General features: G+C 42.8%; 2 protein-coding genes across 6 annotated transcripts; one reads left to right on the forward strand and one right to left on the reverse strand.

The window, feature by feature from the left end:
• Positions 1-999: 999 nt before the first annotated feature.
• On the reverse strand, positions 1,000-18,661 carry KIN (Kin17 DNA and RNA binding protein). 3 transcript variants are annotated; one of them, XR_012831662.1, is made up of 14 exons: positions 18,532-18,661; positions 16,021-16,115; positions 15,092-15,135; positions 14,834-14,956; positions 13,704-13,885; positions 12,231-12,279; positions 11,852-11,909; positions 8,209-8,332; positions 7,675-7,725; positions 6,900-6,968; positions 5,140-5,239; positions 4,020-4,120; positions 2,384-2,529; positions 1,000-1,158 (listed from the first exon to the last, which is right to left on the reverse strand). XR_012831662.1 is itself a non-coding variant. In XM_075721794.1 (13 exons), the coding sequence occupies exons 1-13, from the start codon at positions 18,643-18,645 to the stop codon at positions 2,467-2,469; spliced, it is 1,170 nt and encodes a 389-aa protein (XP_075577909.1). In that variant the 5' UTR covers positions 18,646-18,661; the 3' UTR covers positions 1,581-2,466. The 3 variants fall into 3 exon arrangements, 2 of the variants coding, with proteins under 2 accessions (XP_075577909.1, XP_075577897.1); XM_075721794.1 differs by lacking the exon at positions 1,000-1,158 and having other exon boundaries at positions 1,581-2,529; positions 8,209-8,329; XM_075721782.1 differs by lacking the exon at positions 1,000-1,158 and having other exon boundaries at positions 1,581-2,529.
• A 147-nt stretch (positions 18,662-18,808) lies between these two features.
• Positions 18,809-26,220, forward strand: ATP5F1C (ATP synthase F1 subunit gamma). 3 transcript variants are annotated; one of them, XM_075712811.1, is made up of 10 exons: positions 18,809-18,860; positions 19,611-19,645; positions 20,608-20,739; positions 21,391-21,595; positions 22,047-22,190; positions 22,588-22,652; positions 23,285-23,440; positions 24,574-24,670; positions 25,508-25,545; positions 26,091-26,220. In XM_075712811.1, exons 1-9 carry the CDS (start codon positions 18,817-18,819, stop codon positions 25,512-25,514), a joined length of 885 nt encoding a protein of 294 aa, XP_075568926.1. In that variant the 5' UTR covers positions 18,809-18,816; the 3' UTR covers positions 25,515-25,545; positions 26,091-26,220. The 3 variants fall into 3 exon arrangements, with proteins under 3 accessions (XP_075568926.1, XP_075568918.1, XP_075568935.1); XM_075712803.1 differs by lacking the exon at positions 26,091-26,220 and having other exon boundaries at positions 25,508-26,072; XM_075712820.1 differs by lacking the exons at positions 25,508-25,545; positions 26,091-26,220 and having other exon boundaries at positions 24,574-24,674.
• Positions 26,221-27,095: the final 875 nt, after the last annotated feature.

Raw genomic sequence — 27,095 nt, forward strand, 5'->3', positions numbered from 1 at the left:
AACATCCTTAAAATAGCTGATGCTGCCATATTTCAGGAAAATGAATTAGATGAGTCTGAGACATCCTCTAGCCTATTTTTTTGTGAAAATTTTGATGTCACAGTGGTGTTTGCACCCAGATATATATCTGGGAAAGCAGGAAAAATTCAGACATAGAACTCACCATCAGTACTAAAAACTCCCCATCCCGTGGCATCAGCTCCCAAAAGACGCCTTACTTTTCAACAGTATTCAACAATTGATGAGATCAGTAGCGAAACAAATATACATGTGTTTGTACCTAGAGCCAGATTTAAAACTCTGCTTTCAGGGAACCTTAGGCAAAAAAATGTTGGCCAGATTCTTCTCAGCAGCCCTAATCTAGGAAGGGGACTCAAGTAATCTATTGGCCATTCTGAACTTTAGTTTCCTTCACTTGAGCACTAAAGGCTGGTACACGATCTTTCTTGCAGCCATGGTGTCGAGAGGATTAATGTGTTTTAAGTGTCTCTTCAAAATAACTCTCAGAAGCGTAAGCAACTTCCCTACAAACCACTCATTGCTACTCTGAACTAATTTATTAGCTTTGGTCTCCACAACACCCTGCAGCAGTGAGTTCCCCAGTTTAACTAGGCCCTGGGGGGGGGAGGAAAAACCTGCCAAGTGTGTTTTTAAATCCCAACATCAGTAATTCCACTGCCTGTTTCCTAGCTTGTATGCGAATACAAGCAATGAATCATCATTCTCTGTTCAACTCCACCAAATTTGTAACTTAACATGTCTATTATATTCACTTTAACTTTTCAGGCTCCAGAATTTTACGTGTAATTACTATCAGTGGTACAGAAGTGGTTCTGTTCCTTCACTTGCCCTCATTACTCTCCTACATACCTCTTCTCACTCAGTGCCTGCTCTCTGAGAAAGGGCAGAGCTGTTCACACAGTCCAGGTTGCACAAAGAGCCTGAATTTACAGACAAGCGTGTCTTCTGTCTCCAGTTCCCTTCCTCATAATTCTCCATTCTTTAGCTACTGCATTACTGCTTGACTCTGCCTTGCGCTTACGTCCGGGATCCCTGGAAAGCCGCTTGATGTCCTGCGTCAGGTTATTTCAGGCTACTCCAGACAGCAGCTGTTTCACTAAATCTCTGCAGTCTTTCAGTTTTTCCTGCAGGGGTCCCCTGAAAACCACAAATCAACCAGACAGTGAACCTCTGAGGCAAGGAAAGGGACAAGGAACAGCGAGCTTTGCCTCTAGCGACCTTGAGCTTTTAAACTCCAACATAAGCGGTGTGCACATCCCGACAGCACCCTGCCCTCCTCAGCCCTCAGCCAAGATCCCATCTGAAGTGTACAGGGGCTATTGGTTTTCTTTCCATCAGGTTCCAGAGACACACAACCTGGCCAGGGCAGGCTGACCATCAGGTGAGGGTTTGTATTTCGCCTGGGACAACTTGCCTCTTTCCTTTACACAAGTAAGGCAGCGCACCAGCTGGGCACTTCACTGCGCTCTTTGGTGGCGATAAACCAACAGACACCTCATGAATTTAAAAGGCTGATAAGAAATACACTGACCTAAGAAAGGTTTATGTTTATTCCTGAACTGCCTTAGAAATGAAACATTGTACAAAAGGCGACATTTTTTAAAAAAATAAAAAACTAATGTTACATCATTCAGCATGAGTAATGTTACTCGTGTAGCAGAGCAACAATGGAAGCATGAACAAAGGAAAAGGCTCTGGAAAAGCCAAACAGCAATCACCAATTTGTATCCACACACACTTTGGCTGGCATCCTCGAAACCCCGCAAGTAACATCCACCTCGGAGTCCACGCGAAGATTAATTGTGTATTAGTATTATTAGGAATCCTGACAAACAGGATGATGGCAGAGTGATGACTTGCATTCTACTGTCGCTAATGCACTAACCAAAAGTAAGTTGGTGACAGCACTTAGTAAACCAGACCATTCTTACAACATCCAGGAAAATAATCCCTTGCAGCACTGTTACCTTCCTGCTATTCTCTTAATCCCTTCCCTTGTTCCTGCAGCCAGAACTCAATTTTGGCTGCAGACTGAGAAGTGTGTTGTTTAAACTCCACTGCCTCTGACACACACTGCCTGCCTCAAGCAGCTATTTGTAGGTAATTCTCTCTTTCGGAACTGCTAACATTCTTCAGTAAATAAAATACTCCAGCTTGCAGCTATCTGTTATATTTTACAAAAGGAAACTGAACCAAATATTATAACTTTGATATAGAATCAGATGAAATATTTCCACTGATAAGATTTCCACAAACATTTTATGTAACAAATCCACAGTGATCTTTAAATAAATCCAGTTTGCTTGTGGTTAATTTCTATATACATTATAAATACACACACACACACAATTAAAACCCTGACATGGTAGAGTCTTGTGTCTGCCTGCAAGATGCCAGAAAGATGTTTTTGGGAACCAAAATCTTCTCTGATCCATGACTGGCACCTCAAGCGAGTTTGGAAATGTCTTCGTACTGGATATCTTCAACTCGGCGTCCTTTTAGAGGTCCCTGCAGAATAACGTAGTGTAAGAAATAAGATCAAAATACAAACTTGTTTGTTTCTTGAATTCCCAATAGGGAGCTTAAAGTAAGACAGCTAAAGGGGCTGTATGAAATCTGGCCACATTTAGACATTTTTCAAGAAGCACAACCAAGGTGACTGACACTGGAAATCACAGGCGTTAGTGTTTTTACTCAGTGCTGAGCACAGTAAAAGCACGACGACTACTTCTCTGTTTACGTGCTGTGTCCAAAAGCCACATATAACTGCACCCTAGAGGCTGTATGGCAGATGCATAGCAGAATGCATCCAAAAAACTGCAGGTTTGGGATTTGCTCACTACACAATGTTTTCTCTTTCATTATTTTCAACCAGACCAGAGAATGTGACAGGGCCTCAACGTTGTCCCAGCAATCTTTTCACTTTCAGGACACTTTTTGTGTTAGTTGAAGTCCTTGCGATTTTGGGGCAAACATAAGCAGCTGTTTTGAATTAATTCATTGTGAACTTTTAAGTAGTAAAAGATTCAATTTTGAATGCAAACTTTTTGTATATAAAAATCCTGGTCAACCTACAATCAATAAGAAAATTCTCACAGACTTCACTGGTTTCCAGGAGTAGTTTCACCCATTTTTAACTTATAGACTCAAAGAGTTCATGCAGGAAGGGGAAATCTTAACACCTACAAGCACCGGAACTAGAGAAAAACTACCCTTGCTTTCCAAGACCAAAATTATCATGATCCTGAGCTCCAACCAAAGCTCCTTCTGTGGTTAGGACATCTTGCAGAGTCTCTTCTCAAGCAAATTCCAATATGGGCTGAGTTTCTGCAGCCCTTCTTTGAATGGGATCCTAACAGGGTCTCTCTCCTGAAAGCTGTGTTTAAGAAATTTTACTTTAAGCCAACATCCTCTCTGCTGTATTGATGAGTTAAAAGATTGGTTTTGCAGAGGAGAACAAAGAAGTAGCCATGCAGACATGATGACATGGCTTAATTTTAGCCCAGAGAAAGGTGATACGTTAAAAAAAAAAAAAAAACCACAAACCCCAAACCAAAAAACCAACCATAATTGTTAACCATGAACAAGACAACAAATAAGCACATAAAGCCCCATGTTCAGTCTGGAAAAGGCAGGAGAAAATTCACCTCCTTGCATATTTCACATTTTTTACCTTCCCACAAAACAGTACAACAACAGCCACATTCAAAATAAACATACAAAATATTTTGCAAGTCTCTTTCAAGTTCAAAACTTGCTAAATTCAGCATCCTGGCATCTTTTTAAAAGCAAACAGCAGAGCGTTAGTCTGCAATGGGGAATACGTGGCTGCTTTCCTACTGGTTGGGACTAGGCAGGGGGTGACCATAGCATTTTGCACACCATAAATCCCACCTGTAAAACAGGATTAACAACACCATCTTTCTTTGTGAAAGCTCTCCAACGTACAGATAAAAAGCGCTCTATGCAAATGAGCTCTTGCAGTGTTTGATACTTACAGAGTCGATGATTATTGTCGCTGAAAACCTCTTTTCATTGATAGATTCCAAGATGCCTTTGTTTCCCCTGTAACCGCCATTTAATACCATCACTTTCTTGCCTGAAATGAGAAATAGGAAAACAGTCACACAACAGGGCTCCCAAATTCTTTTGATGGAGCCATGTTCAACTCCACCAACAGCTGAGGGAGAGGTTTCTCCCAGCAGCTCCAGCAAGCAGCACCCGGCTTTGCCTTACAGCCCGCCCATTTCCAAAGCGCACCAAAATTTACTGCTCCAGGCTACACTGACACTACGGGCAGAAACCATTGAAACGACATCAGGGCAAGAAGCCAAAATTATTTCTCGCACGTCCCATTCCCTGTGCTAACGGCTCAGTGCACCTTCTTTTTGCCTTCTGTCTCACACAGGCAGTCCCCTCGGGACATCAATCCTAGTGCAAGGGTGGGCAGAGCTCACCTACAGGAACCATTATGCTAAAGAGCACTCACAGACACCATCAACCTGCTCTTCACCAGCTGCAGAAACACATCAGGTCTGCTGAAGAAAACCTGTGAATCCCAAAATCCTGCGCCCTGTCTCCCCCTACACTGACATTGTTCTGCTTACTGCTACCCTGACTGTTCCCTGACATATTGGTCAGACACTACACACAAACACTGGTGTGTACCAGCCAAAGAAACACCAGTGAACCAAACAGGAGATGAGGTAAGCTTTGCCAAGTACCCACAGCTATTTGAGGCGTGACTTTGGAGGGAAGATACAAGACAAATATGAGCAAGGGCTCTGTAGGGCTCCCAGAGATGCTTCCTGGCAGCTGAAGAGATGCTTTCATCTCATCAAATGAACTCATTCCTAAAAGCACTTCTGCCTTCTCAGAAAAGAATCTAATTCTTACGAGAAGGGACTGTGAAGACTCAAAGCAGAAGCAATGTAATAATTCCCTAGAAAGTAACCAGAGGATATTTGGTAACTGATCAGAGTAGCTTATGAGCTGCTGTCCCAAGAGCAAGATGGCTCTTGTTATGGTACTTTCAAGTGGATGAATTATAGTTTAAAAGAACTGAAATATAAATTTTGCAGTGACAGCTAAGCTGAAAAATGAACAAAACAGCTATACCTGGTGCAGGTATTACAGTTTCCAGATGCGTCTGATCAAGCTTCAGTTTGTCTCCAGAATCAATCATCTTCACAACTGCTGTGTATTTGTCAATCACTTCCTGTTGTGAAAGGCAGAGGCCAATCGGAAAAACAAACAAAAAAATTCTCTAAATTTGCATTTAATAATTAACAAACTCAGGACCATGAGTCTGCACTTCACATTTTTAAAAGTAGCAAGGACTTCTGAGCTGTCCTAAAGGCATCCAGCTTTCACAAGCTGCTAACTGGCCCCACTCTGAAGTTAAGGCTAGATTAAAAGGGCTCTTCTTGAACATCAATGACTGGTCTAATTGACCACTAATTTTGTTGGCCTTGTCTGAAGGTTTTGTCAACCTTCGGGTTAGGTTGGAAGAGACCTTTAAGATCAAGTCCAACCATTAACCTAACACTGCCAAGTCCACCACTAAACCATGTCCCTAAGCACCACATCTACACATCTTTTAAATACCTCCAGGGGTGGGGACTCAAGCACTTCCCTGGGCAGCCTGTTCCAGTGCTTGACTACCCTTTCTCTGAAGAAATTTTTTCCTAATATCCAATCTAAACCTCCTCTGGCACAGCTTGAGCCCATTTCCTCTCATCCTGTCGCTAACTACTTGGGAGAAGAGACCAAGAGCCACCCTCACTACAACCTCCTTTCAGGTAGTTGTAAAGAGCGATAAGGTCTCCCCTCAGCCTCCTCTTCTCCAGGCTAAACAACCCCAGTTCCCTCAGCTGCTCCTCATAAGGCCTGTGCTCCAGACCCTTCACCAGCTTCGTTGCCCTTCTCTGAACACGCTCCAGCACCTCAATGTCCTTCTTGTATTGAGGGCCCAAAACTGAACACATTATTCAAGGTGCAGCCTCACCAGTGCTGAGTACAGGGGGACAATCACTTCCCCTAGTCCTGCTGGCCACACTATTTCTGATACAAAAGCTTGTATCACAAATTTAGAAATCAGCTGTTCTCTCAAAGATGGAGAGTAAATTAGAAGCTTCTTTCCCCCATGAGAGGCTAAGCTGGATGGAAGCCACACAGTGACAACTGGGATACTACCTCTCAAATGAGGCAAAACATTACTGATCATCTTTGCACCTAGCATAAACCATGTTCCACCCCTCATATTCAAAACTCAGTGGAAGACAGCCACCGGGACTCACAAACCCTCCCAGATGCCTACTAAAACCAGCTGTGATTCTGAGCTCTATACACCCATGTCAATCAAAATGCACCTGGGTGTCATCTTTGGCACTCTTGCCAGAGACTGTTGAGCCTTGGTCTACCTAATACAACACTATTTCACTGGCAGTAGCTAAAAGAAAGCACTTCCGAACAACAGAGCAAGGTTTACAGCCTGAAGATTTTGTATGCAAATGAGATCTTGTTCAAAGGCAGCTTGAAGCTTAAATATCAGTGCAAAACTGACTAGCTTCAAATTAAAATGCAATTGCACTGCTCTTGGTCGTATCACATTGACAAAGTGACTATTCTCCAAGACAGATGTGTTAATAGGGACAAACTATGCAGGACAAAACAGTGCTTAAGGATCACTGAGTAAATTACATTAAACCAACTCAGAGATTCGCGCCTGCTGCCCAGAATAAGTCCCAATATGGATTTCAGCACCTATCAGTCTTGACTTAAGGCTGAACAACTTGCAAACTGAAACAAAGCTTCATGAGTCATCTGATACCAGAAAAGCCTAGCCAATACCACATGCTTCCGTTTGCACGTTTTACCTTAACAACTGCCTTCTTCTTGTGATACTTCTCTCCAAGTTTTTTTGTTACGATTTTTACAACGATTTCCTGGAAGATTTGAAAGGAGAAAAAAAAATAAAATGCCAAAATATACAAACAACCACACAATCTGAACTAGTTGCACATTCAGGTCACTCTGACTCCAACCACATACTGTACAGCACAGCGCAGGAAGCAACAACAGTAAAGACTCGGCTTTCAGTAATTTGTCTCTATACTCAAATTATTGCCTCAAAGTAGCATCTCTCAAGACTTTTTTTTTGTTTACAAATACAGTTACACTTGAATTCAGGATATAATGTGACAGCCCACAATGGGTCAAGGGCAGGATTTCTTGATCTAGAAGTCTAGTCAAAAAGTAGAAGCTGAGATGAGGTCTTTCAGCTCAAAGGCTGATGGTGACTTCTACATCTCTGTGCGATTCAACTACCATGCAGAAAGAAGAGGGCTGTAAGTAATATCATGATTTAAACACCATTTGTAGAGACTCACACCACCAACTCTTTAATTAGAGAATTCCACCTCATCTGAGATCAGGCATTGATCTGAAGCATCTGATGCTTCAGACTACAGATCATGCTCAACCAGAAGACTAATTCCTCCCAGATACTGTAATATTTCACATTTGGCAGCTTGGAAAATAACAGTGAATTTAGTTTGGAATCTACTTTTAGATCTTTACACAAATCAATAGCAGCTTTAGAGATGCAGAATTCGTTGTATTTGGTATAACAATAATTTTTAAGGCACTTACAGGCTGCAACCAGTAGTCTCTTCGAGATGTTCTTTTCTTCTCCTCTTCAAGCTACAGAACAACAAGAAATAATCACCATTTACTTCCTCCTTTCACTGTAGCTTTCCCATGCCTTTGAAAAGCTGAACCAATTCTCCAGGCCCACATCAAGTGGGGAATAAAAAAAAGAAAAAAAAACCTAAATAAGGTCAGTGTGTGCTTGTTGCATAAAAATCAATCTGATGAGATCCAGGAATCCATGATAAAATGATGGATATTTATATTTGGTTTTTGTCAAGTGTTTCTAGATATTTTCTTCTCTTCCAAAATCTGTATTCCTTTACTTCCAACATCTCAGTCGTCTGGGGAATAGGCACAGATGAGCAGCAGAAACCAGTTTTAATGGGGAAGTGAGATCATTTTGCCTGGTAAGATAGGACAGTCTGAATTCCACAAGAACTGAAGGTCTGAGGTCACTTCAAAGGGACGCCCTGGTAAAGCGGACATTGCCATAGGCATGGGGTTACAAAGACACAGACCCTGCATGATTATTACCTCCATAATCTCATCCAGTGCAGATTTCTTCTTTTTCTCTTTGGACTGACCAGAGCTATGAGCTGATTCTTTTCTTTTAACTGCCCCTTCCACCATCTTCAGTGCATTCGGTCCAAGGACACTGCTGGAAGAGTAAGATGGTGTTTTCACAGCAGACTTTACATTGTTTCCTCTACCAAGATGCATTTGAAGAACCGGCTGTGCAAAAAGGCCTGCTGATCTACGTAATTTCAGTTGTGCAAGTCACCTTCCAGACCCTGCATGCCTCCTTCTCTAGGACTGCATTTGGCAGCTAGAACTGATCTCCTTGAGGGGTAAACTCCATGTCCACTGATTTTTGCTGCTAGCAGTCCAGCAGAATGAAAACAACCTAACAATCAGTTCACCAGTGCAAAAGCAAAGAGTTGATCGGGGACTCGAGTTCAATGGAGAAGACAAAAGCAGGTCTGCAAATAAGGTTTTCAAATTCAAAAGCACAAACTCATGGCTTTAGAGAGCCCACCTGGACAGGGCAACTCTCAAACATAGTAGATGTCTAGAACTCCTTGAAGACAGAGATACTTAACCTACCCATCAATGGGAAAAAACACATGGGAATCTGTAGAAAAGGGCTCCACACACAGCAAATAAACACCATCTTCACAATCATACTCAAAATAGGCAAACAGCCTACGAGTTATGACAGAAAAGAGCAATCAGCACGAAAAGTTACACTGGGGATCAGGGAACATCTAGGTAAAGTGAGAACTGCCTAAAGGCATCTTGAGTTAAGTCATTTTTATAAAAAGACATTTGAATGCAGTAAAAAAAATGTAGGTGTTCTCTCATCCAGAAAGATGAAGAAGGCTGCTGTGAGGTGGACAGTAAGGTAATATTAATATGGCTTTACAACAAATCATGTTCTGCCTGTGGTGAGGATGTTGGATATACTAGCAAAGGGGATACACAATGGGAATGAAGATACAGAAATGACAGTAGAATCAAAATTGAGAGAAAAACTGCATTTCAGAGGAAGTCTGGATAATCTCCATAGCAGAGTTCTAGAAGAAATGGCACATTAAATCACAAATCAAATAGCAAGTACTTAAAATAACATCACATAAAGGGTAACACACAATTAAAACGTAACAACTGCAGTGCCTATATTTAAGAAGGAAAACATATCTAGCTGTGAGGTTACTAAGGGATTCCTGGGTGTCAATACTAAACCAAATCTTACTTAACATATTCATTAATGACCCTGGGACAAAGAGCGAGAGACCACCAACGCTGTTTGGGTGTGCCGTCAATATGGAGGATGCAAGAAAGAATTGGACACCAGAAGGGACTGGTTTATCTTGAAAGCCATGTTTTAAAAACCACAAAATTCAACAGCACGTTATGCAAGCTCACATACTTTGGAAAAGTTTACTCTGATTACCTTCTATCTACTGGGAGCTGTTTAAGAACAACAAAAGCAGACAGGGATCTGGCTATAATCACAGATGACAGCTACCAGTGTGGACCAGTCATGAAAGAGTCAGGTGCAATCCTAGGAAGCATCAGGACAGACAAGCATTAGTGCCCTCTGTAAGCCATGGTGACGTTTCATTTGCAGCATGCAAAAATTCGATCAGCTTCCCTGTTCAAGGTCAGCTGAAACTGGAAGAAGGACAAGGGAGGGACATTCAGCAGATCAGGGGAGTGGGGAGGTGAGGCCAGCACCATTGCACAGCACAGTGAAGGCCAAGAGGCTAAAACTGTTCTCTACAAACACATTGTCTGAGAAAGCAAACACCAGGGAGAAAAAGAACTATTTACGTTAAATGCCCATACCAACATGAGAGCAGCTGGTATAAACTGGCCATGACTACATTTACATGGGAAATTACAGACAAGGTCCTAACCATCAGAGGAAACAGGTTTTGAAGGATCTTCCCTTGGGATTATAGGGTTAGGGAGACCCTAACTGTCTACAGTGGTGGCTGATGAGAGTGCGGTCAGGACTGTACACTGGTACACTCGCAGTACTGCAGGCAGGAGTCAGTGACCTTGATAATAGCTTCTGCTCATTCCTTAATTAGAAGTAATTCTAATCTTACTTGTCCACTGAGTGAGTTAAGCAGGGATTTGAGGATGTAAGCTCCTAAGGGAAAAATGTAAGCCCAGGGCTCCCAGTTTGCTCAAGGGCAGTCAGCATCAGAAGCCGTGCCCGCAGTGGCAGCCATGACTCCCAGCTTCATGTCAGCCACACAGACGTTCAAGGGAAGACCTCCACCTCCCCTCTCACTCCCCTTCTCAGCAAGGCTCCAACTCCATCTCTGTACCCAACTACCAGTATCCCCATGCCCTCAAAATTCTACCATCCGCTACCTACGATCTCCTGTTCCCATTTCTGCACCCCGCTCAGGAAATACAAGTGCCAGGTTTCTGTAGTTTGTGCTGTGAGCATAGAAGGTTGGAAGCCAGGAAGTCCCACCACACGCTGCGCTGGCGTACTGGACATCAGGTTGACCTCAACTGATCCTCAGTAACAGCCAACAGCTGCAGAACACACCTCTACGCTGACACAGGGAAGCAGTTTCCACATATGACTCTAAAATGATTCCTTTATCACCAGTGACATATAAACCACTGTCTGGTCACTTTACTATGAAGTGGGTATCCTAATTTTGCTTCTACGCACCATTACAAAGTTTACAGACAAGTATCTCTCACATGCTATGAAAAAATTAGACTACTCAATACATGATTTCACATTCAGGCAAATTTTAGTAAGCAGGTTAAGTGTTCCTCACTGAAACTATTCAAGTGAGTGTCTGAATTAAGTTTCAGGCTCATCTTAAGCACAACTCAGTGCTTAGGGATAATTTACAAGTTTTCCTCAAAGCCTGAAATCTGTATCTATTATTCTGAAGAACTACTTTATTGTCTCATTTTCTGCCTGGCATATCTCCCATCAGATACCTTAGATCTAAAAGCTGAGCTTGCGATGAGAAGAAAGCTTTCATTTTACCTGCAATACGTTTAATTACAATATTGCCTCACATGAAAAGATGTACTGCTCACCAAACAGTTTCACAGAATGCTGTAAGTCAGTATTGTTTGCATTATTGATCCTTTTTGTCCTGCATTGCTCATGGTTATATGATGACAATTAAATTCACGAGCTTTAGAAAGATTGACATCAGGTACATTCAGCTTCTTACATGATGATCAAAGAAAGTATCACCTCCAATTAGACAAGGCAATCAAACCTTTTAGGAACCAAATTAACAAGTCATGAATACCCATTCATAGAAGGCAGCTGGGACTAGATGGCATTCACTTCAAATGCTTTGACTGGATCCCTTGTCCACCCTTTCACGTAACAGTATCTTCACAGAGGAACCTGTAACTGCCTATTACTTTATGGGCATCTGCCATGAACCACAGTGAATTCAAGAAGGCTCTGCACAGCACACACTTCAGACATACCCATTCATCCATTTTAAATACAAGAAGAACCATGAAGTCACCTAGTATCCCCTCCTGAATAACACAATAGGAAGAGATATTAGACTCCAGACATTTCAGGACAAGATACATCTTCCTGCCCATACAAATATCATTGTCACATAAGTGCTTTGCAACAGTAAGGGTTGCCCTTAAATTCTTTTCTCACCTTGTTTTAGAAGATGCTGCTATTGAAGTACTTGCTCCTTTGTTTAAATTAAATGTAACTAAAAAATAAAAAGACATTACTCTATTTCTATCTTTAAAAATAACTGTATTGAAGGATGTTACAATTTTAAAAATCTGCAAATGGAAAAGATCATAAATATGAAAATATCAACTAATCTATGTTTTGGTTCAGCTTTTGAAATAAATTACTTTAAACTTTGTAAGAAATAATACTCTGTATTTCCATATTCCAGTGCTCTTTATAACTGATCTCAAAGCACTTTATGAAGCACCAAGCAGGCCTCGGCGCTCATCTCGTTTTAATCACAAAATCAGCTTCAGTAGGTTCTAGAAAATTACATATATCAAAATCTGGTTACCTTTTTCTTCTTCGTTTTCTCTGTTCAGTTCAGTATAGACTGGCTTTTCCTGCCAAAGAATGACAAAACACATTTCAAGAGTCAAACTGAAAACTGAGCCAAGATACCATGTTTTGGTGATCATTGATTAGCTCAGTTTTACAGACTACTGCGAGATTATTACAAGTAACTGTAATATTCAACCTGGCTTGATTCATAGAAGATTATAAATTGAAAACATTATCTCATTACGGGCTCCTGTGCAAAATTCTCTAATTAACGTTCTCTACACAGATGCTGTCTAAACTTGCTTGATTCCGCCATGAAAGGAAAGTAGCCTTACCGTAGCAGTTTTTTCTATTTGAACCAGCAGGACTAGACTGGTTTCTGGACAGACAACTCAGAAAAGGAAACTCTGGAATCTTTCCAAATTTTCAGCACCGAAGGCTCAGACCATTTAAATTTCAATTAGTTTTAAATTAAGAAAAAGATAATTGTTTACAACAGCATTTACATGTACCTATCAATACCCAGGATCTAATGGGAGGTTCCAGTCCCAGGCAATAACGTGTATGGAAGTCATGGAATGATGCCAAATAAACAGATCCCAAATACCACACCAGCTCTATCAAAACAAAACTTTTCACTATGTGGATTTGATTATGTCAGCACCCCCCTGGTTGTTCATCTCAGCCTCCCCACTGTACAAGGTACTTGTTATTTGCAACTCTGAAGTTGTGAAATACCATAAATGAAGACACGTCATGCTGGTTACTGTATTGTTTACTCTCCTTTCCTAAATTCAAGAGTGGTTTTTAAATCACTAATCACTTGAAGAGCAGTAATTATTACTCCTTTAGTACTAAAGCAAGCCAGGTACAAAGTAACTCCAAGTTTTGCTCCAGAGCAGGTTATAATCTAAGATAACTGTATAGCAGAAAATTCAGAACACAAGGGAGCTGATGTGGTGATTCAAGTATGGAAGAAGACAGTCTAAATCACAGTCTGAAATGGCTAGGATCAGACACTAGGGCCACAAGACACAATTCTAATACATTTCAAAATCACATCAAATCTAAAAGCAGCTGCAACCTCTGCTTTCTTGTCTTTATTTATTTTTTGAAACTTTGATTCCATAGAGGACCTTGATGTTCATCAAGCTGTAAAAACCACCAGCAAGTCGGTTAGTCAAGGAAATGTAACAAGCTGCAGTTTCAAATGAAACAATTTAGTTAAGGCTGCTATCAGAAGTATCTGGGAGAAGACTATTCCTTGTGGCTTAGAAAAGAAGAGCAATGCAGCCAAATATGCCCACTGTTCCCCAGTCTGAACTGGTGATGAGCTTGTTACCTGAAGCATGAAGCTTACTCATCACCTTGTACCTGACCACAAAGGAAATACCAGTGCAAGGCTCCCAGCAGCATCGAATGCACCATTAACTTAACCAAGAGGAGTTTTGAGCTGAAGGTTGACATACAGTGTGATTTTTCTCACCAGTTCTTTCCCCTCCAAACCTCTTCTAACTTGTTGTTCAATGAATTTAGCAGTTTTTTCTTCATCATCAAGGTCCTGTTTCTTCTTCCTCTCTTGTTCTTGTTGCCTGCGAATAGTCTCTGGGTCCCTATCAATATATTGAATATACCAGCCTTTTGGAGTCTCATCAACCTTGCAAAGACCTAAAAAGTCAATGAAAGATAAAGGAAGATTAATACTCACCAAACCAAGCAAGGGACAAAGAAAATATCAAGATAATTTTCACAGTCCATATACACTATAACAACGCAGATACGCTAGCAGAGACAATGCGCCCCTTACTGGCCTGGTAAAATTGAATTATCTTTAGTATCTGTTTCTGCCCTTCGGCTAGCCAGTTCTACTTGGAAATAGGCCAGAGTACATAATAAAGTGGAGTGTTTTATAATACTTTCCTTATTGAACAAAATGTTTCCTTCCCACTGTTTTAACAAAGAAGAAAACAGAAATCTAACATATATAAACAATACACATTAATAGCATCATACTAAAGGAAACTTTACTGTGCTATGCTATTGTTACTAACTCTTGCTAGAGTAACTTTTCAAGCACTATATGAATCATGAACGTATCCTGTCGGACACAGGCAATGAGAGCCAAAGTAAACTTTCTGTCATAGCACAGTGCCATTTAAGCTCTCTTCCTCCCACTGAACGCAAAACTGCAGATCTCAAGCTTAACCCTTTCACTAGGCCAGGAATGAAAACAACTGCTCACCTCTTGTCACCTTAAATATGGAAGGATTCTGTAGTCATAAGAAATGTTCTATCATAGTTTTTAATTTTTAAATGGCAACTGTTGGAAGTCAATTTAGAATTTAGCAATGCCTCTCATAAATATAGACCAGCAGTTGAAACAAGGAAAGTTTCATGATTGATGCATTTATCCCAGAGTTCTGGCATTTTTCATAAGCAAATTCCTAATGGTTAGCACAGAAATATGTTTGGACATCTGTTAATATATATACAGGAGGGGAGGGGAAGAAAGAAAAAGGAAATGGGAGAACTAACATAAATGTTTACTGATCACTTATCAGCAATGCAATTACCCAATAATTTTAAAACTTCCCAACACTGAGCCACTACATTTACCTTCTCTCCCCAGCCATTTAGTAAAATCGGTCAGTGTCTCCCACTGTGTGGCATTCATGTGGATGTGTTCTCGATGACTGATATATTCATTGTACACAATATTATTGTGGACTCTCTTTGTTCCTGAAATACAGAATTATTATTATTATTATTAAATATACATATGGGACCTAGGAGAAAGCAATCAAGAAGTCTTGCACTGAACTAATAACAGACATTAAAAACAAACAAACAAGCAAACAGACAGTAAATATTTACCAAATCGCCTCCTGAGCAGCTCTAGGAAATCATTTCGGAACTCCCTCAGGGGATAAAAAGAAAGTATTTTAGTAAAACTTTAACAATTACAAAGCAATTATCTATTGCTACTAACAATGAAATATCTGCAGTATAAAAATGTGTATTCTTTTGAACTGAGCATAATGAAATTCAGACACTCATTTCCCTTGTTCAGTAAAGAAGCATTAAATGCAGTATGTATGCACAAAGAAACACAATACGGCACCTGCACACACAAATTAAATCTTCAAAATGATAATACCCTTTCCAAAGGGATAAAATGGAAAGAACGAAACCTAAACACTTCCCACTAATTGCTGGTATTTCATTACCAGGTATCTTCCCAGGCTGACTGACACAAAACACACGGCAGGACAAAGGGCAGCAGTGGTAGATGGGGTAGATTGATCACTCATCTCGCTGCTAATTCAAGGGCTTGAGTATAAAGCTTTGCTTCAGACTCATGCTGAAGACAGCTCCAGTCAACCCAGCTGTCACATAGGTCAGCTGGACAAAGGACTGGGGGAAACTGTGCAACATTAGTCACATCCCTGACTCGTTATCTCTCTGTAACAGTTCTTTTAGCAATTTGTAACTCTGCGTGTGCAGCAGTCGCTTAGCTGGGGCAGAACGGTGACATACTTTGTAACATAGAGCAACTTAAAACGGGGCTCAGACCCGGGATAAAAGTGTCCAATTTGATTAAACACCAGGGCTCCCTGACACCTCTTACACGTGTTCAAAAGTGACATTGCCTAAATTTTCAAATTGCCGTTAAAAAAAGAGCTGACACTAAAATGTATCAGAATAAAGTGTCTTCAATGGGACACGACTGGGCCTTAGTCGTACGGTTGTGCAGATCTGATACGGGAATGAAGATCTGGGCAAGAACATAAGAGAAAACTTACTCAGAAAAGTAATCCATGAATTGCTGAGGATTTTCAGAAGCCAGCAGCAATTGCCTCTGGTGGGACTCAGACATGCAATGACATTTGAAGCCATTCTATAAAACAAAAATAAATACGTTGTCTGTCTCAATTTGCAACACTCTCACAACTGAAGAGTATTAAAAATAACATTTTATAAGTTAATTTTCTGGGAGGCTCCACAGAAATCACCTTAACTCAGCCATAGCCTACATGGGGTGGTTGTTCCTCCTGACAGGGCAAGCCAGAAACAAAACTACTCCTGATGGCAAGAGCCTTAAGACAAACTGTGGAAGGGGTTACGAGACAGGGCATGCCAGCAGCCCTCTTTGTCCCCTGTGGAATGGGACAGACGTGGCACCACCTGGGTCCACCCCGGACCCATCCAGGTGTGAGAGCACTGGAAATGTTTGCTGGCTCCCAACCTGACCAACACTGAGGCCACACGGGTGTACGGAGGGGACAGTGTCCTGGCAGCGCTCAAGCTACGGACTTTGATAGTTTGGCTAACTCTGGCATAGGGCTGAAGTCATCAGAGCTCCCCAAAAAGCACCCAGGCATCTGACATTTGACCGTATCCTTTTTTGTGTCTAATATAATGCTCTTTCATCACAATATGACTAAATCTACAGCAAATTTCATTCCATGGGAGCCCCATCCCCCCTTACACAGTGAATCTTTTTTGCTTGTAGTCACTGGGAAGAGAATAGGATTTGAGCTTCTTGGGTGAAAGGGAGAGGGGGGCAGAAACAGCTGAAGAATGTGACAATTAAACATCCACAGGATGCCTTACTTCTCTAAGGCATATTAAAGAGGCTGTTCATGGAGAATGGAAAACTAAAAGCACAGGTAGTCCAAGAGAAGGTACTTTTGGAGCACAACTCTGGTGGAAATCAGGAAGAAGACGACACTCACATCCCACAGGTATCTGGGTCCAAGTAAATAGACAAGTGAAAAGAAGAGGGGGAAGCTTCAGAGAAAAAGCATCTCTTTGTAACAGGAGAAGGGAAGAAACAGCCAGAATCAGAAGGAAGGAGTCCGCAGCACAGGAAAGACATGGACCTGTTGGAGCGGGTCCAGACGAGGGCCACAAAAATGATCAGAGGAAATAATCCTATTGAGGATCCTATTTCCTGTGAGGAAAGGCTGAGAGAGTTGGGGTTGTTCAGCCTAGAGAAGAGAAAGCTCTGGGGAGACCATATTGCAGTCTTTCAGTACGTAAAGGGGGCCTATAGGAAGGATGGGGACAGACTTTTTAGCAGCACCTGTAGCAACAGGACAAGGAGTAATGGTTTTAAACTAAAAGAGGGGAGATCTAGAGTAGATGTAAGGAAGAAATTTTTTACGCTGAGGGTGGTGAAACACTGGCACAGGTTGCCCAGAGAGGTGGTGGATGCCCCATCCCTGGAAACACTCAAGGTCAGGTTGGACAGGGCTCTGAGCAACCGATCTGGTTAAAGCTGTCCCTGCTCACTGCAGGGGGGTTGGGCTAGATGACCTCTAAAGGTCCCTTCCAACCCAAAGCATTCTATGAGTCTATGAAAAGAGACCTCACAGTGCTCCACAAGCACCCTCTTGGGCATGTCGCTGCACCCACCCTGTCCCCAACGGAAATCATGGCAACCCTCAACTCCCCTCTGAGGCGGACGCGAGCTACCCAATTCTTAACCCCATCAACTTCTCAAGGTGTGTATGAGGGAATCACCCCTCCAGGGAGTCTGGGGCCACCCTGTGCTCCCTCTCACCCTGGGCTGATCAGCCACTCTGTAGAAGATTGAACGTCCCCAAAGATGGACCAGGACCAACACACTTTCTCCACAGTGCATTAGGTCTCCTCCCACGGGGGATCCCAATACGATTGCCCCACCCCCAGTGACTGGGAATCCTCCAGGTCCCACCCATCTGCCCCCAAGAAGACCATGGTCCATACAAGAGGGACTGAGGACCCCCGAAAGAAAATAAGGGCCCTCTCCAATGCTCCCCTAAAGAGAGTCAGGGCTCCCCGTGCTCCCAGCAAGCGAGGCCAGGATGCCACCTAGAAGGATCGCACCCCATAGATAGGATCAGAGCCCCCTCAAGGAGACTGGGGACACTTACAAGGGGAAACCGAGGCAGCCCTGGAACCCCCACAAGGGGCTGGGGAACTCCCGAGAAGGTTATGAGGGCCCACATCCCCTAAGGCGATCGCACCCCCCCCCCCCCAAGAGGATTTGGGATGGCAACAAGGGCGATCGGAGTCCCCCCCGTGTCCCCCTCAATGGCACTGGGGACGTTTATGAGGGGGATCGGAGCTCCCACAAGGGGACTGACCCCAACCGCGGGGATCTGACACCCCCACGAGAGAACCAGCCCCCTTCAAGGGGACTGGGCTTCCCTACAAGGGGGTCGGAGCCCGCCGTTTCCCCCCCCCGGAGGATCGCCCTCCCTCCCCGAGATACCCAGGCCCGCCGCGCTCGCCAGCCGCAGGCCCGACCACCGCCGGGGCGAGCTCACCTCATCGCGGCACTGCTTCTGACACATCTGACAGTACCAGCGCAGCTTCTGCAGCCCCTTCGACTTGATGCGGTTGGCGATGGCCTTGGGGCTGAGGAAATCCGACTTCCCCATGGCGGCGGCGGTAGCAGCAGACCCTCCTCCACCCCGGCCCCGCTCCCCTGCCCGCGCCGGAAGTGGCCGCCCACGCCCCGGAAGCACTTCCCGCCCCCTGCCGGGCCTGGCTGCGCGCATGCGCGGTGCGGGCGCCCTGACCTTCAGCGGGGCTGCGGTGGAGCTGCCGCCATGTTCGCCCGGGGGCCCGCCGTCGCGCTTTACCAGCCGCAATGGTGAGGGGTGCGGGCCGGGAAGGGCCCTGTGGGGACGGGAGGGTGCGGCCCGGTGGTGGGGGCGAGCGGTGGGGCCGCCCCATGGGGCGGCTGGGGCCGGGGCCGGGGTCGGCCCCGGGGGGCTGAGGGGCCGCCGCTCCCCTCAGCCGTGCGGCCCCCAGGGGTGCTGTGGGCTCCGGTGTGGCTGGAGGGGCGGTGGCCGGGGGGCTGAGGGGAAGCGGCCTCCCGGGGGCAGGGCGGTGACTTGCCGGGGACGGAGGCGCCGTCCGCTCAGCCGGGGCTCGGTGGGTGCGGGCGAGGGGGAGACGGGAGCGGGTAGGGAAAGGGCCCTCAGCCCGGGCGGGTGAATGGGCGAGGACTAAAAAGGACAGCTTCGTAGGTGGCAGGCGGTCAAGGAGACTCTCCTTTTCTCGGGAAATGGTTTAGCCTCCTCTGCTGCGTTTGAATAATTTTTAAAAAACTGTTACGGTTTTACAGGTTGTATCCTTCAGATGCCCTGTTGGGCCCTCGTTTGCATCATGGCATTATCCAAGGCAGTGGATAATGTATTAAGTGATATAGGAGATGAGGGGAAGGATGTCAGGTATGCAAACAAGGCATGGTTTAGAGTGCTTTGTCCCTGCTACAGATGCTTTTTAAGAAACAGCAGTTCCTAAATTTTCATCCTTCTGAAAGGGACCTGCCCTTGATAGGTGTTGGTTTGCTGGAGAACTAGTGAACTCTGCTAATTTCTCCTGCATTCATTTTCAGGGGCCAAGTCAGGAATATGGCAACTCTAAAGGACAGTAAGTACTGCTTTTGATTGCTTTTGAGAGAGGGAAAGTGTTGCAGGAAAACCGTATGACAATATAATTTTGGTTAGCCTGTGTTGGTTAAGCTAATTGTGATACACATAACTGATACTTGAGCCTCCAACACTTCTTATCTTAAACAAGCGTCCTTCAGGAAAGGCGCCACTTAAAATGTTTTAGTGCTAATTTAGATGTCATCTCAGCAAACCAATATAGTTTTACTCAAACGTATTTTAAAAGTAACTTTATCATATGTGCTAAAACACATTTTTGTTTACCTTTAAGAATTCATTTATTTTCTGTTATGTTTATTTCCCTGTGCATTTATCCAGCATTGGGGGGAAAAAGGTCGACTGAATGGTTTCACTTTGATAATGCTTCTTTAAGCCATTCCTTATAGGTTCTTATACAGGGATATTGCCTTGGATTTCTGCTTGTCTATAGGACACCTGTTTTGTTTTCTTTTTGTATCAGTATTTTTATGAATCTCATTTTGCCACAAACTAAACAGAGGAGGGAGTTTATTCTGCCTCTTTATAGTATGGGGTTTTGGTTTTTTTTTGTTTCCTCCCCTTGTCATCTAGGAAAGGATGACAGTATACCTCAAATGATGCATTTGTGAAACAGGTAGAAGTGGAAGCAAAGAGAACAGTAAATAGGTCTTAGGTTGGGCTAATTATTAAATAAACGTTATGTCTGGGGGAAAAGACATACCTGTTGTAAAGATGTGTTTGGGTTAGCCAGATTACTACTCTTACCGCTTTCTTTAATTTCTTTTCTTTCTGTAAATACTGAGGGCATGTCTTTTATGAGGTTTATTTGTGCATTGTTTGGTTTTTTCTTCTTTGAGGAACTTGGCAAGGTATTTTTGGATGGCTGTTGCTAGTGTTTTAGTGCTTGGTTTTGATGTCATTATGCCCACTACAGCCCATGACCTTCAACTGTTAACCTTATAGTTACCAGGCGCTTGAAGTCCATCAAGAACATTCAGAAAATTACGAAGTCCATGAAGATGGTTTCTGCAGCAAAATATGCAAGAGCTGAGAGGGAGCTGAAGCCTGCTCGAGTCTATGGAACAGGAGCACTGGGTGAGAGAAGCCTCTTGCACTGTGCGATGCGGGAATAGAAGAGGAAGGCTTCCATGGTGGTGATAAAATGCCTGGACTTTTTTAACTTTTGGTAGAGTTTTTCCAAAACAATTTGTATCTCTAGGCCACTGTCACCTTGAGTATTCCTTATAAGTAATTAATGGATAGCTATTTTTAAGAGTCCTGATGTGAAATTCATTATGATTTCTGATTACTTTTTTAACTTTGTGTGGTTGCATGGTTGTGTTTGTTGGTCGTAAAAACACCACAACTCAGAATTTCTGGCCTGCTTCTGTCTGTTAATGGAACTATGTCGGGTCTCTGTAGCACCTACAGGTACTGCCAGACCTCCTTGTGAACTCTTGTGCTGTACGTGCTCCTGAGGCAGTGGACTTGCACAGTGGCCGTAACTAAGTAATGACACTGATTGTGTGATGCCCGATGCAGAGGTGTGGCTGGCTTTGAATCGTTTCTTTGTCACCTCTGGTCAGATTGTATGCAAACTTGAATGGTTGTGAGGGAGATAAAACTCATCTGGCCGACATTTGGAGCCCCTTTAGAAATGGTTTTAGTTAGAATAAGTCAAAGGTATTTTGATATGACCTGTTTGCTTCCTGGCACCCTTGAAAAGCTTACCCATCTTTTTTTTAGCTCTCTATGAGAAAGCAGAAATAAAGGCGCCTGAGGACAAGAAGAAGCACCTCCTTATTGGTGTGTCCTCTGACCGAGGTCTGTGTGGTGCTATCCATACATCGATTGCTAAAACCTTGAAGAATGAGATTACCAACCTCTCAAACGCAGGGAAAGAAGTCATGGTGATTGGAGTAGGTGACAAGATCAGAAGCCTGCTTCAGAGGTAAAAAGGAGAAGGGTTCGGTTTGATTTAGTGCTTTTGTTTGTTTTCTGTAGTAGAAATTTCCCAGACTGCTCAGAAAGCTCTGTGGCATTCGCAGGCAATTGCATTTAATTGAACTGTGTGAAATTCAGGCTCCTTTAAAAAAAAAATTTGCAAATATCCTAAAAGGGGTTTTGATCATCTCGACATTCATGAAACGGCTGCATAGCACTGTTATGTTTTTGAAATAAAAGTCTGAAAGCTAGCAACGCTAGTGCTGTTACAAGTGTGTGTTTATCACTGAAGCTATTGTAATAATTTAACTGAAAAAAAGGCAAAATTTTTCTCAGACCCTAATTCAATAAAATGCTTAGTTCTGAACACTAGTAAGTTATGCTAGTAAGTCCTGCTGCCACGTAGTTGTACAGTAGAGCATCCACTTGGTTCTAACGCAGATCTGATATTACTGCAGGACACATGGCAATTACCTCCTGCTGACATTCAAAGAAGTGGGACGGAGGCCTCCGACCTTTGGAGATGCTTCAGTCATTGCCTCAGAGCTGCTAAACTCTGGGTACGAATTTGATGAAGGCTCTGTCATCTACAACCGGTTCAGGTAAGACTAAACGGAAACTGCACTGGAAAAATACTGGGTAGAAGGCTTCAAACAGCACGTTGGCCCGATGAAGTGATATGAAAACTGACTGTGAATTGTCATGTTTACTTTATTTCTTGAGGACGGAGTGCATTTTGTCGTGTGTGAAGAGCTGTTGGGGGTTCTTTTTTTTTTTATATAGCTGTGGTTGGAATTCTCTTTTTGCTTGTATTGTGGGTGCTGTTATATTTACAGTCAGCACGTCGTTGTATCCACATGCTATCTGAGCTCTCTTTATCAGGATTATTGCAGAACTTTGTGGAATTGGAAGGCCAGAAGTTGTCTATTCTAATTTGGTTTTAAACAGTCAATTTAGGGTTAGTGGAACTGAAGAGCTTATTACGCTATTTTTATACAGGTCTGTCATCTCCTACAAGACTGATGAAAAGCCGATCTTCTCCCTTGAAACAGTTGCTGGTTCTGGTAAGTAGTGAACTAGAAAACACCCGTTACATCAAGTGATAAATCACAGAAAAAGTAATCTGAATGTGGGAATATGGTATTAAAACATCTTACTATGCTGTTATGACACGTGTCATAAGTTTACCAGGTTGTTTTATCTTGGCAGTCAAAGGCTGACCTGTCAAGGTGCTGTGGGGCGGGGAGGTTAAAAAGAAAGGTTATGCTAATTTTGGTTTGAGATTCTCTCTCAAGCAACAGTTTGTGCATATGCCAAACTCTGCCGGTTCGAGTGTTTTCAGTACTGAATGGCCTGGGTATTGAGTGACTTTGCACTACTCAGTAAAAATACCCCAGAATGTTTCTGTAGAATTGTATGGGAAGATACGGGAACATCATACACCAGTAATGCATTTGGCCTTGGTCAGAATCTGACTTTCCTAGTATTAAATTGAATGAAAACACATAAAATACTTGGTCTCTCTGCTACTTAAAATTTTGTTATGAAAGTACACATAGTACATAGAGAAAATCCCTCCGCGCTGCCTTAAGTAGAGAAACAGGCTAGCCTAGTAGTCTTTCACATGGCATTGTGTTGTTTTGCTAGAGGTGGTATGTCTTCGATTTCTCTAAGTCCACTCTTTCGTATTTTACAGAAAGCCTAAGTATCTATGATGATATTGATGCTGATGTGCTGAGAAACTACCAGGAATTTACGCTAGCAAATATTCTGTACTACTCCCTGAAAGAATCCACCACCAGCGAGCAGAGTGCTAGGATGACCGCTATGGACAACGCGAGCAAGAATGCTTGTAAGTGTACACTGTGGGCTTCCCAGGACTTCAGTAGTTTAGCATGAAAGTACCAACCTCCCTTTGTGTAATTCTTTATTTCCAAAATTATAAGAAACGAGCTGGTTTCTCTCTTAATTCCATTTTGAGTCTGGTTTTTTGAGCTGGTTCAACTGGGATTCTTTTCTGAACATGTGAACCTTATTTAGTCCCTGGAAAGAAGGATTGCTGTCAAGTATATGAGGAATAAGAATAGGTAACTGGAAGTGAAATAACAAATTCTTTAATAAGAATATGAAATACTAAACCAATCTTGTAATGGCCAAAAATTCTTACGCTCTTCTCATGTGGCTGGTCTGAGGATTTGCAAAATTTTTATAAACCTGTACCTGCTTGTGAGCCCAATGTCATTGGCCCTGCACCAATTTAAAGGTGGGGAAACTGAAACAGTGGTTAATTACTTTACCACCTGTCATGCGGCGAGTTGAGAACATACAAATATTCCTTGGAAGGTGTACAAACTGAGCGCAGGGCAGAGAGTATGCAGTTGGTATTCATGGGAGACAGCTAATAGCTTCAGTGTGGCGTGGTGACAAGACTTCAGTCCTGAGAAGGTAGCGCTGCATAAAGGATACTGGTGACTGAGTGAAGTTGGTGCGATGTGCTCTTGGGCTCCCTGGAACTGTAGGGGTGGCTCTCTGCTGACCACCTTGTCTTGAGAGAAAGGCGATACCTTCTGCGTTTAAAAAAAAAACATTTGAAGAAAAAAAATTTAAAAAAAAAATCTGGTTCCCTTTGCCAGAACAGGAGTAACTTGAAGGAAATACTGATACAGTTATTGGCAGTGATCTAATTTAAAAGCACGTAGTGCATGCCTGTGTGACGTTAAAATAAGTGATGTCATACCATGGTATTTACTAGTCTGTCGGCTGTTCTTCAGATGTTTAACTCTGATGCCTCAAGCCAAATTACCAAGTTTCTAGATTGCCTACTAGTAGTGTTATCTGTAAGGGGAAAAAAAGGAACAGTACAGTAAGCCTCTTGATCGTTTGCATGGATTTACAAGACTTTTTGGTGTTCTGTTCATACAGCTTCTCTTCATCTGTTTTTGAATACTTATTATATGTTTAAATTCCAATCTTAATTTTTTCTAGCTGAGATGATTGACAAATTGACCTTGACATTCAACCGTACCCGTCAAGCCGTCATTACCAAGGAGCTTATTGAGATCATCTCTGGTGCTGCTGCTCTGTGAGTACCTGTATAAATGTGAAGTAGGAGTTGTTGTAAAGTCATGTAATGCTTGTACGTCCTGCTTCAGTCAGGTTAACGGGGAAGGTTAGGGCACGTAGGTCCTAAAGCCAAAGGGAAGACAGTCCATGGCATGAATCCCAAGTTTTTCAGCTTGTGCAGTTCTAGTAACAAGTGTGAAGTTCGGCCAGATGAAGTTAAAACGCTGGTGAAGTAGATCTTTAGCCTCAACATGCATCCTTGCCTGAACAGGCAGTGTTTTTCCTCCTTTTTGGCGTTCAGCGGGTTTCCCCACACCTCCCTTCTACCTGGGCTTCTCCTGCTCTGTCTGCTCCAACAGCCCAGTAGTGTTGGATGGGGGAGAGCAGCTCAGGTGACTGAAATGGTTTTGGATAAATCAGCCGGTGGTGATGTTCAGAAGCTGAGAATTTGGGGGTGGGGTTGGAAGGAGGAGGGAATTTCCAGAATCTGTTGAGACTGAATGTGTATCTTACTTTGTAAGTTCAGTTTTTTGCTTATTTCGCTGAGAAGTTTTGTGAGGGTGTGTACTGCGGGTTACAAATGTGTGGACTTAGACCACAATTTGTAACTGCGTGTAGCTAATGCATATTACACCTAACAGCTAAAACTTTTGTGCTGTGCTCAGATGCAAATACATGTGTTAATATCCTGTGTGTTTACAAAATGCCTGGAATACATACCATATTGCAGTTACGTGCTGTATTGTGCTCCTCACAATACATTTGCGGTCATAAATACATGCATAGTTTTGCCTGAATTTGCATGAGTTGCTTCCTAACCTGCTTGTTCTGTTTTTTCTCGTAATACCATAACCAGGAATTAATCGGAAAAAGTGGTTCAGCCAAATCCAAGAGGTAAAGTTATGAAATAGAAACTAGATTGTGTTTTGAAATGAATTAACGCAGACAATCTTGAAGTCAAATGAGGAAGTCGGAATTCAGTGTTGTTGGTCAGAGAAACTTCTCTTCCCAAAGAGCTGGGAAACTGCCCGTTGCTAGGTTGAATCTGTCTGAACAAAAAGTTAAACACCAATAATTTTAAGCAACGTGGGTCCATGATAGCATATGTCCACATTTGACATCATCTTCTGTGGGTTTTTTTTTTTAAACATTTCTGGGTTATTGAATTAATTTGCAGTTACTGTTTTAATTTTTTCATAGGGCCCTGACCTTATGCAATGATTTAAAAATGCCTGCATGTAAGGCATTGTACCCGAAGAGGTTTCTGTAGCAAAATAAGCATATTGAAAATCTTAAACTTCAAGGAAAAATAGACTTGATAGAGAATTTGGGGGGAGGGGGTAAGGAATTTTAATTAGTTGAAGTATTCAAATTGGAGGAGATAAACATTTTGAATAAATAAATGCAAGGGTTTTAATTGGCTTCAATTTTCCTTACAGGTGAAGAGGAGCTCTTCTGAGCATATGGTTTAACTGCCTGTGTCTATGTTAACAAGACTGCTCTATTATTTTGTGAAGAAGTGGTAAAGCCCCAGAAATCTTAAATTCTTACAATAAACCGCCTACGTGAAACAAATGCTCTGGGTTGTCCATGGAGCAAATGCTCCTGGTGTCTACATTTCTGAGTTTGACTTGGTTACTCTTCGAAACAGGATTTTTTTTTTTTTTTTTTTAAAAGCTGTGCTCTACATTTTGTAATGTATCTGGCATGCAAAACATATAAGCGGGGGTTTCTTCATTTGAAGAGTGGAACAGATCACCGGTCTTTACCTTGTGTTTAAGTGTTGGTTTGTTACGTATGTTGTACTGTGTGCTGAAGGAGGTGACTCTGGAATAACGTCTGCATCGTGCAGTTGGAATGCTGATCTCTATCTCATTTGAATACCATATTACTACTATTTCTAGATGTTAGTATTTTAAAATGAACTGATCTGATTACATGAGTCATTTTGGTGTTTATTTAGAATGCACACTGGTTTTATGGTCAGTGTGTGTGTATATATCTGCATGCTATAAAATACACCACAGTTCTCAGCTCTTGCTGGCACAACAGGAATGTGAGAAAGGATAAAACATAAAAAATAAGAGTGTAGCAGAAGTGTAAGAAAGAAGCGGTAGTGGTGCAGTGTAACCACAGAAGTAGAAAGCTGCCACTCGGTCTGGTAGACAAAGCAAGGGCCTTGAAGGGCTCCATGATGCACGTGACGGAGATGGGAAGAGGGTTTGCAGAAGAGATCCGAGGAGAACGGAATCGGCCTTGAGCTTCAAAGCCGCCTGTGAGGGACGCAGGGTCAGGCGTCAGCAGCCACCTGCTCGCTCGGGCTGCTCTTGCGTTGAGTTGGATCTAACTCAGCTGGTCTAGAAACCGTGGGATCGAGTGCCGCGCTGGAGTTAATGTTTCCTTAGAGGCAACTTGTTGGCTTAACGAAGCGGTGCGTTGTTGAT

The sequence above is a fragment of the Pelecanus crispus genome, chromosome 1, assembly GCF_030463565.1.
Source record: "Pelecanus crispus isolate bPelCri1 chromosome 1, bPelCri1.pri, whole genome shotgun sequence".
In the NCBI taxonomy this organism is placed as follows: Eukaryota; Metazoa; Chordata; class Aves; order Pelecaniformes; family Pelecanidae; genus Pelecanus; species Pelecanus crispus.